General features: G+C 53.9%; 1 protein-coding gene across 2 annotated transcripts; it reads right to left on the minus strand.

Annotated features, from left to right (window-relative positions):
* Window positions 1-1,367: 1,367 nt before the first annotated feature.
* On the minus strand, window positions 1,368-5,109 carry LOC142599665 (uncharacterized). Of its 2 annotated transcripts, none has more exons than XM_075741397.1 (6): window positions 5,014-5,109; window positions 4,743-4,828; window positions 4,333-4,394; window positions 3,689-3,797; window positions 2,777-3,288; window positions 1,368-2,269 (listed from the first exon to the last, which is right to left on the minus strand). In XM_075741397.1, exons 1-5 carry the CDS (start codon window positions 5,080-5,082, stop codon window positions 2,832-2,834), a joined length of 783 nt encoding a protein of 260 aa, XP_075597512.1. In that variant the 5' UTR covers window positions 5,083-5,109; the 3' UTR covers window positions 1,368-2,269; window positions 2,777-2,831. The 2 variants fall into 2 exon arrangements, with proteins under 2 accessions (XP_075597512.1, XP_075597511.1); XM_075741396.1 differs by having other exon boundaries at window positions 4,276-4,394.
* Window positions 5,110-8,501: the final 3,392 nt, after the last annotated feature.

An 8,501-nucleotide genomic window follows, 5' to 3' on the forward strand; every position in this document is an offset into this window, starting at 1 on the left:
AAGAGGATTTCTGCCCTAAAAATGAGGTTTTAGACCCAAGAAATGAAACTGTAGCCTGTAAAAAAGTGTCTATGCGTAATAGAAGACAAGTTTGCACCCTGAAGTTGAGGATTTTAGCCCTCAAATGAGGCTCTGGGCACTAATAAGGATGGGTGAGATGCTACAAATGATGCTTTGGGCCCTGAATACGAGGGGAACCTCTTGGTTCCTCTATGGCCCCACAAAATGAAGCCTTGGTCCCAAATACAGGGCTTTGGGCACTCCGTGGAGGCTTAGAGCTGTAAAAGAGGGGTTTGGGCCCTCAAAAGGAGAGTTTGGAGGGGTTCAGCCTTACAAACGGGACTTTGGAAAGGAAAATGAGGTTTTGAATGCTGAAATTAGCTTTTGTGCCCTAAAATGATGCTTTGGTACCGAAAGCTAAGGCTCTGCACCCTAAAAATGGTCTTTGGAGGCTTAAAACACGGCTTTGGACATGAAACAAATGAGACTAAAATTTTCCCTAAATGAGGAGTTTGGATGCTAAAATGAGGCTTTGGACACTAAAAATGAGGATTTGGACCCTCCAAAGTGTGGAGTGGATCCTCAAAATAATCCTAAGACTAAAGACTGAGGTTCCTGAAAATGAGGATTGGGTCCCAGCAAGGAGCCCTCGGGCCCTTAAAATGAGGCTTTGAACCTTTGAAGTAGGGTTTGGAACTTAGAAATGAGGGCTTGTTTCCTAAAAAGGAGGCTTTGGACCTTAAAAATGACTATTTGGACCCCCAAAGGGGTAATCTGGGCTTTTAAACAGTGATGCTTTGGGCCTGAAAATGAGGCTTGCTTCTTGAAAATGAGTTTTGCTTTAAAAACATGAGCTTGGACTTTAAAAATGAGCGTTTGGATGCTTGTATGAGGCTTTGGACTCTGGAAATGCCGATTTAGGCTCTAAATTGAGGCTTTTGGAGCCTGAAATAGGTTTTAGTGCCTTCAAGATGCAGCTTTGGACAACAAAAACATGTAGCTGCTTTGTGCTGTAAACATAATGGTTTTGACTCAAAAATGAGGATGTGGAAGTTAAGAAGGCGGGCTTTTTACCCAAAGGGCAGTCAGATCTTGTAGCCAGAGGACCGAGACTTTGGCGGTGTTTATACCTCCCTCCATTGGGCATGTCCTTGAGCAGCCTGATGGGACCCGCTCTGAGCACGGGGTTGGGTTGGAGACCTCTCGATTATCCCCTCTGACCAGAATTATTCCATGATTTTGTGATTTCCCTCAGTAGAAAGACCTGATTTGACACACTCAGCTAGACAGCGTGACATTACAGACTCCCCAGCAAGAGACACAACTCAGCCCAGCACTGAGCTCCTGGTTCTGGGCAGATCTCTCCATTTTGGCACTTCAACAAGGTGTTCAAATTTCCAGCCTGGCACCCCCGGATCTCTTGCAAACCGGTGCAGAAAGATCCGGCCCTGCAAAGTGGCCTTTGGCTTGGTAGACCCTCATCATTCAGCCCTTCTCCCAGATGCTGGAGGGGTCCTAAGTAGAAGCTTCCTTTAAGGACGGTTGGGTTCCTGGGTTAAGTAGCATGGATTTGGGCAAGGAGAAAAATGCCAGGTAACAGCAGGGGACACGACTGCCATAGCGCTGGGACAGGAGATGGGCCTTCTATCACTGCAGGTGGCCCATGGGTTGGCCAGAGGGCGGATCTACTTGGAGGATTTCAGAAGTAGAGCCAAAAATAGAATATAAATTGGATAAACAGGGAGAAAAATAGGACGGTAAAGACATCTGGCTCTACCCCAAGTGGAAGTAGAAAGTCCAGCCCAGTGGAGCTGGGCTCAACCTTGCGCTCGTGCCTTCCTCGTTCCCTTATGGCCCTGGGTGAAAGCTCAGGTGGCCTCCACTGCTCCTGCGTGTAGGTGCCCTTCATGTTTCCCCAGCTGCGCTCGTATCCTCTCCTTTCCCCTCCAGGGACATTCAGCGCTTTGCTACATAGCTCCAAGTGCCCGCTTTCCCTCCCTTGCCCCAGAAAGCTGGTTTCTTTCCATAGCAGCCATGCAAAAGGTCCCCTGGATGGAAAAAGACCCGAGGAAGGTCCCTCAGGTGGCCTTGCTTCCAGTACCACGCTGGGCTGATCTCAGAGCCGTGGCCAACTGTAAAACCCCTCTCCCCTGTTCCAGTCAAGGACCATTGGGAACAACGGAAGAGTCAACGCTTTTTTGCAACTTCTCCTTTGTGTTTTTATTCATCTCTTTCCCGGGCTCCTCGTGTTCTGAGCACAGATGGGTTTCTGCAAAAGAAGAGAGACTCTTCTCAGACAATACTGCAGGTTTTGGGAACTCTTTGCCCACACACGGAACCCAGAGATGGCTTCAGGTCAGGACACTGAGCGGAGGGCAGCTGCTTCTCTCCCTCTGCAGCCGCTCTAGCAGCAGCGGTTTGCTCCCAGGCTGTGCCAGACCCACCCAAAAATCCTTTCTCTTCCCACCGGGGATCTAAAGCAGCAATGAGGCTGGGGAGAAACAGTCCCCTCTCCGGCCCAGAGCAGCCTTGCGGTTAGTCAGGCCTTCCAAACACGGCCAAGTAACGTGGCCTTGTGTGTTTCCTGAGGCTACAGAAGAGAGGGCAACACTGGAAAAGCAGTACCTTGCCCCTGGTGATGGAAGAGCCCACGGTGGGAACTGAGCCCCCCGTCAATCAGAACCAAGGGCTCTTGGAAGAGTCCCCACTGTCCCTCTAACTCTGCATTTCTACCAGGAAACAGCACCCAAGAATGACACAGATCCCAATCACCTACCTGTTGGCATCACCCCAGGTGGTGCTCCCTCAGCTCCGGGCACTCCAAGCCATGATCACTCCAGCCAGGGCCACTCCATCCTGGAGACCACTGGTGTGGTCTTCGGTGGTTGGCCTTGCGCAGACCTGGACCTCTCGTAGATTGGTGGCACCAAAAGGGAGGGATCAAAGCTGTATCCAGCTAAGATGGTCTTCTGTGGCTCTTGCAGCACTGACCAGAACATCTCAGGCCTTGATCTCAGTAATTCTACTGTCTCAGGTCCTGGTGGCTGTGGAACAAAGACCTTGTAGGTGGCCTCCTCAGGCAGCCTGGTCTCAGAGCTCAACGACGGTAATTTGCTTCCAAAGGGAACTTTATGTTCTCCTTGTCCCCCTCCTCTGCAGCTCCGAGATTTTGCTGCCTGCGCTCGGCTCTGCTTTGATGCTTGGCCTTCGAGCTTGGCTTTGCCCTTGGGTGTGCTGGCCGCAGGTTGCTTTTTGCCAGAGGAGTGCTCTGGGATCGGTGGCAGCTGCCTGAAAGGACACAATGGGAGGACTCTGCTTGAGGACGCCATGGGTTTGGGGCCACATCCTGCCCCCGTGAGCCATGTGCCTCTGTGCGCAGCTGCTGGCAGCTCAGCCGATGGCTGTGCTCAGCTCCAGAGAGGAAACCCCCTGAGCCAGGACCCTCGGCTGACACACGGCTGTCCCCATGCGCAGCTCAGGAGGCCACGCTGGGGCTCTCCTGAAGGGAAGGAGAGGAGCCAGCCCTGTGAAATGGGGGGGGTCCCGGCAGGATCATCCCGCCCCTCTGGCACTGCCTTCACCACTGTTGGGTGGTGATGAACGGTGAGTGTTTGGGGCTGGGGAATGGCCTCTTGCTGGGTCAGAAAATGACCCTGTGCAGATGCCAGCCCTGAACCTCCATACTCACCTGAGCCAAGACTTCACCTTGTCCTCCATCTCCTTTCTTTCCTGGAGCTGTGAGGCTTCATTAGGAGTCAAGGTCGAACAGGCAAGCAAGGACAGTTTAGCACATGCCACTAGAATTGGGAAGGAGAGACCTTGTCAGAAGAGCATTGCTGGGATGCTGCTGGCCCGGGTGACACGTAGAGGTGCTCAGGCCCCTTCCCAAAACGATGGCGGGGGCCATTCTGCTCCCCTCGCAGCCACCCCAACACCGGGTCTTGCCTGGCGCCTCATTTCCAAGGTGCAATGTGGTTTTGTGACCGCGTTATCAGCACCAGATTTGGGAATGAGGAGCCAGTTGGTGCTGGGACAGGGACTCTCATTTCCCGAGGGCCTTGGATTGCCAGCCTCCCACTGCGCCCTGGGGCACATCCCACCCTGGGGTTCGGTTGTGTGGAAGCCAAGAAGTCGTCAGCAGAAAAGGCGGTGCCGAGCTGTCATGAAGCTCCGGCACTAGTCAGATCTTCTGACAATCATCACTGAAGGATTTTCCCCAATATATCACAGAAGCAGGATGGCTGTGCTGCGGAAAGGAGCCAGGAGCAGCTTTACCTTTTTTGCCCTGGTCGAGACCTGCCAAAACCTCTTCTTTCTTCTCCTTGTCCTCACCAGCAACGTTTCTCTTGCGAGGGTCCCTTGGTGGTGATTTGGGCACAACATACATTTCAAACCTGGAGACAAAGAGGTGACACCAGCATGACCCACGGCACCACCAGCCATGGCCATTTGCCACGATCGCCTGCTCACACGCAGATTTTGGCGTTGCACAAAACCCCCTTTTTTTCCCACGTTGACTACACCCCATCCCCAAGGACTATCCTGGGAAATGAAGTCAGCCTGCAAAGAGTTGCCTGAAGTCCTCCATCTTTCCCATCAGATCTGCCTCACACGAAGGACTGTGGGCAGGGGGCACATGTCGCTGCCTGGTGCCCTTGCGGCAGGACACCTGTGATCATGTGGAGCAAATGCGACCAAACCACACCTGAGCAACTAGAGGTCACATCTGCAGAGGTACTCACTCAGGAAAGATGATGAGACGGCCAGAAAATGTCAGAGAGGCCAGAGGTACCACTGGGGACACCATCATGTCCAGCAGCTGGGGGACCTGCAACGGAGGAGCACAAAGATGGCAGGACGCCCTCAGCATGGCTGCGGCACTCGATATCGGAGGAGCCTGAGGCAGTGAGGGTTGGTAGGACCGTGGCTCTCACCTGGCCTGAGTGGCTGACCAAGTTCTGGTGGGCCACCGCTGTGCAACCACCTGGGCCGTGGAGAAGCCAAAATGCTCACCTTAAAAGTAGCTTTCTCAAAGTTCTCTTTCCCAGACATCCTCTCCAAGAAGCTGAGGTAGAACTTCATTTGTACCCTTGTGCCTTCAATGAGGAGCACCCCTGTGTCCCTCAGGACAAGGGCGATGTTCTTCCCCTTTCCCAGGCAGTAAGAGAGGAGGGACGTGGTGCCTTGGATACAGTTCTCCACTTTCCGCCGGGACACCGAGGCGGCTTCGGCCACCTTGGCATATTTCAGGGGCTCCAGCTCCTTATGGCCTGTAAAACCACACGAGAGGGATGGAGGTGCTCACCCAGTGCTCCTTCTGCAGGCCAACGTTTCCCAAGGGCTGCCTCTTGCAGTCACCCACAAAACCCCCCATTTTTGGACCTTCTCCGCAGAGAGGACAGTTTGCTTTAGAGAAGCGTCTCAGATCCAGGGGAGGGACGCGATGACCATGCAACCAACCAGGGCTTAATCCTCCTGCTTACCGGGCAGGTAGTCCTTGTTGTCCCTGAGGTTGTGGACAACCACGAGGTTCCTGGCCAGCCGAAACACGGGCCTCTGGATAATCACCACCTTGTTCCCAACCTGGATGCGTGTGGGGACCACGTCAAAGGAGCCAATGGAAGGAATCTGGACCCCCTGTAAGCGGAAGAGAAGGGAAGGGCAGAAGGGTGAGGACTGGCCGGAGGAAAGAGCTAGAGGTGGTCCTGTCCAGGGATGGCGCTTCAGGCTGGATCCTGCCCAGTCCATGAGCTGGGGCAGTGGGGAGAGCTTTGGGGAGGAGACGTCGAGTCACAGAATCATAACATCATCGAATACCAGGTTGGAAGGGACCTCAAGGATCATCTGGTCCAACCTTTCTTGGCAAAAGCATGGTCTAGACAAGAGGGCCCAGCACCCTGTCCAGCTGAAGCTTAGAAGTGTCCAATGTTGGGGATGTGTGCCCTCCCTCTGGACCACCCTCTCCCCACCCCCTGGACAAGGTCACGGACAAGGAGTTGACCCACCTTCCGCAGCAGCAGCTGTTGTTGGATGTATTCGGCCACTGCGTCCCAGATGGCTGTTCGCACTAGAAAGCAAAGGAAAAATGAGGTCATGATCTCGGTGTACCACCAACCCCTGAGCGGTGGTGAGGTGGCTGATACAAAGAGTCATCACTGTCCCCAGCCCCATATGGAGACATCCCTGAGATGGCTGCAGTGCCGACTCTCACCCAGACAACGCCGCAACCCTTGGTCACCACAATATGGTGGCTGTGGATGCCTGTACCTTTGGCGCTGATGCTGGACATCATGAAGGTGTGCTCCATCCCGTCCCAGAAGTCCATTTTGATCCGCCTCATGCTGGCGGGTCGCTCCTTAGTGGCAACAGCCATGTGGGAGCTCATCCCTGTTCGTCCTATGGACACTTCTCCAGGGTGCGGGACCCAGTGCCCTGCAGCCCCTTTTACACCCCAGTGCAGCCGTGTCACAGACTCAGTGTGACATCGTGGTGACACGGCCACTGCTGACTACGCTGCCCATTGTGACACGGCCACCAGCAACCTGCTACCTGCTGTGAGACGGCCACCATGCGCTGCTGATCATGGGGACATGCCACCCACTGACCTGCTGGCCCTCTGTGACGGGGCTGCCACCGCCCCTGTGCCAATGCCTGGTGATGATACAGGGCCCAGGCCATGGCTCCTTCCTCTGTGTCCGTTGTCCAGCTAACATCTGTCCGTGCTGTCTCAGGCCCGTGATTCACAGGTTGGTAAGGGGTTGGAAGGGACCTCTGGAGATCATCTAGTCCAATCCCCCTGCTAGAGCAGGATCACCTGGAGCAGGTTGCACAGAATCGTGTCCAGGTGGGTTTTGGATCTCTCCAGAGAAGGAGACTCCACAACCTCTCCGGGCAGCCTCTCCCAGGGCTCGGTCACCCGCAGAGGGAAGAAGTTTTCCTCATATGCAGATGGGACATCCTGTGTCCCAGTTTGTGCCCGTTGCCCCTTGTCCTGTCACTGGGCACCACTGAGAAGAGTCTGGCCCCATCCTCTAGGCACCCACCCTTTAGATATTGATAAGCGTTGATCAGATGCCCTCTCAGTCTTCTCCAGGCTAAAGAGACCCAGCTCTCAGCCTTTCCTCATACCAGAGATGCTCCAGTCCCCTCCTCATCCTCGCAGCCCTCTGCTGGACTCTCCCCAGTAGTTCCCTGTCTGTCTGGAACTGAGGAGCCCAGACCTGGACACACAACTCCAGACGTGGCCTCACCAGGGCAGGGCAGAGCAGAGGGGGAGGAGAACCTCCCTCGACCTGCTGGCCACGTTCTTAATACACCCTAGGACACCATTGGCCTCCTTGGCCACGAGGGCACACTGCTGGTCATGGAGAGCTTGCTGTCCACCAGGACTCCCAGGTCCTTCTCTGCAGCGCTGCCTCCCAGCAGGTCAACCCCTAACCTGCACTGGTGTCTGGGGTTGTTCTTCCCTAGGTGCAGGATCCTACACTTGCCCTTGTTGAATTTCATATGGTTCCTCTTTGCCCAGTTCTCCAGCCTGTCAAGATCTCGCGGAATGGCAGCGCAGCCTTCCAGTGTGTCGGCCGCTCTTCCCAGCTTAGTATCATCAGGAATTTTGCTGAGAGTACACTCTGTCCCCTCATCCAGGTCATGGATGAATATGTTGAGTAAGACCGGACCGAGCACTGACCCTTGGGGTGCCACTAGATTCAGGCCTCCAACTAGACTCTGCGTCACTTATCACAGCCCTCTGGGGTTAGAATACAGCCCTAGAATATCTCACGTTGGAAGGGACCCGTAAAGCTCATTGAGTCCAACTCCCTGCTCCTCGCAGGACTACCTAAACCTAAACCATATGACTAAGAGCGTCATCCAGATGCTCCTTGAAGTCTGACAGGCTTGGTGCCGTGACCGCTTCCCTGGGGAGCCTGTTCCAGCGACCTCCAGCCCTCTCAGTGAAGAACCTTCTCCCAATGTCCAATCTGAACTTGCCCTGATGCAGCTTCATTCCATTTTGTCATGTCCTGTCACTGGTCACCAGAGAGAGGAGATCAGCACCTCCCCCTCGAGCAAGTTGTAGGCTGCTATGAGGGCATCCCTCAGCCTTCTCTTCTCCAAGCTGAACAAACCAAGTGAGGCTCAAAAGGAGGCTTTGGATATGGAACAAATGAGGATTTGGAGTGTAAATGAGGAGTTTGGATCTTAAAATGAGGCTTCGGCGCCTAAAAATGAGTATTTGGACCTTTAAAATGAGGCTTTGGGCTCTAAAAATTGCAGCCTGTATCCTAAAAATCAGGCTTTGGTTCCTGAAAAGGAGGCTTGGGACCCGCTAAATAAGACTTTGACTGTAACATTCAGGCTTTGGGCCTTCAAAATCAGACTTCGGGCCTTAAAAATTATGATCTGGACCCTTAAAATGAGTCTTAGAAACTTAAAAGTGGTGCTTGGAACCTGTTGTGGGGTGCCGGACTTATCCAGGCTTGTTGGTGCCGAATACAGGGCCG

This window comes from Balearica regulorum, unplaced genomic scaffold, assembly GCF_011004875.1.
Source record: "Balearica regulorum gibbericeps isolate bBalReg1 unplaced genomic scaffold, bBalReg1.pri S36, whole genome shotgun sequence".
NCBI lineage: Eukaryota > Metazoa > Chordata > Aves > Gruiformes > Gruidae > Balearica > Balearica regulorum.

Excerpts from the sequence above, each read along its gene's own strand:
- LOC142599665 (XM_075741396.1), bottom strand. The coding sequence starts at position 5,082 with ATGAAGTTCTACCTCAGCTTCTTGGAGAGGATGTCTGGGAAAGAGAAC. Across the intron at positions 4,829-5,013 it reads TTGAGAAAGCTACTTTTAAG|GTCCCCCAGCTGCTGGACAT; the intron begins GTGAGCATTTTG and ends CCTCCGTTGCAG. Across the intron at positions 3,798-4,275 it reads TCTCGACCAGGGCAAAAAAG|TGGCATGTGCTAAACTGTCC; the intron begins GTAAAGCTGCTC and ends TCCCAATTCTAG.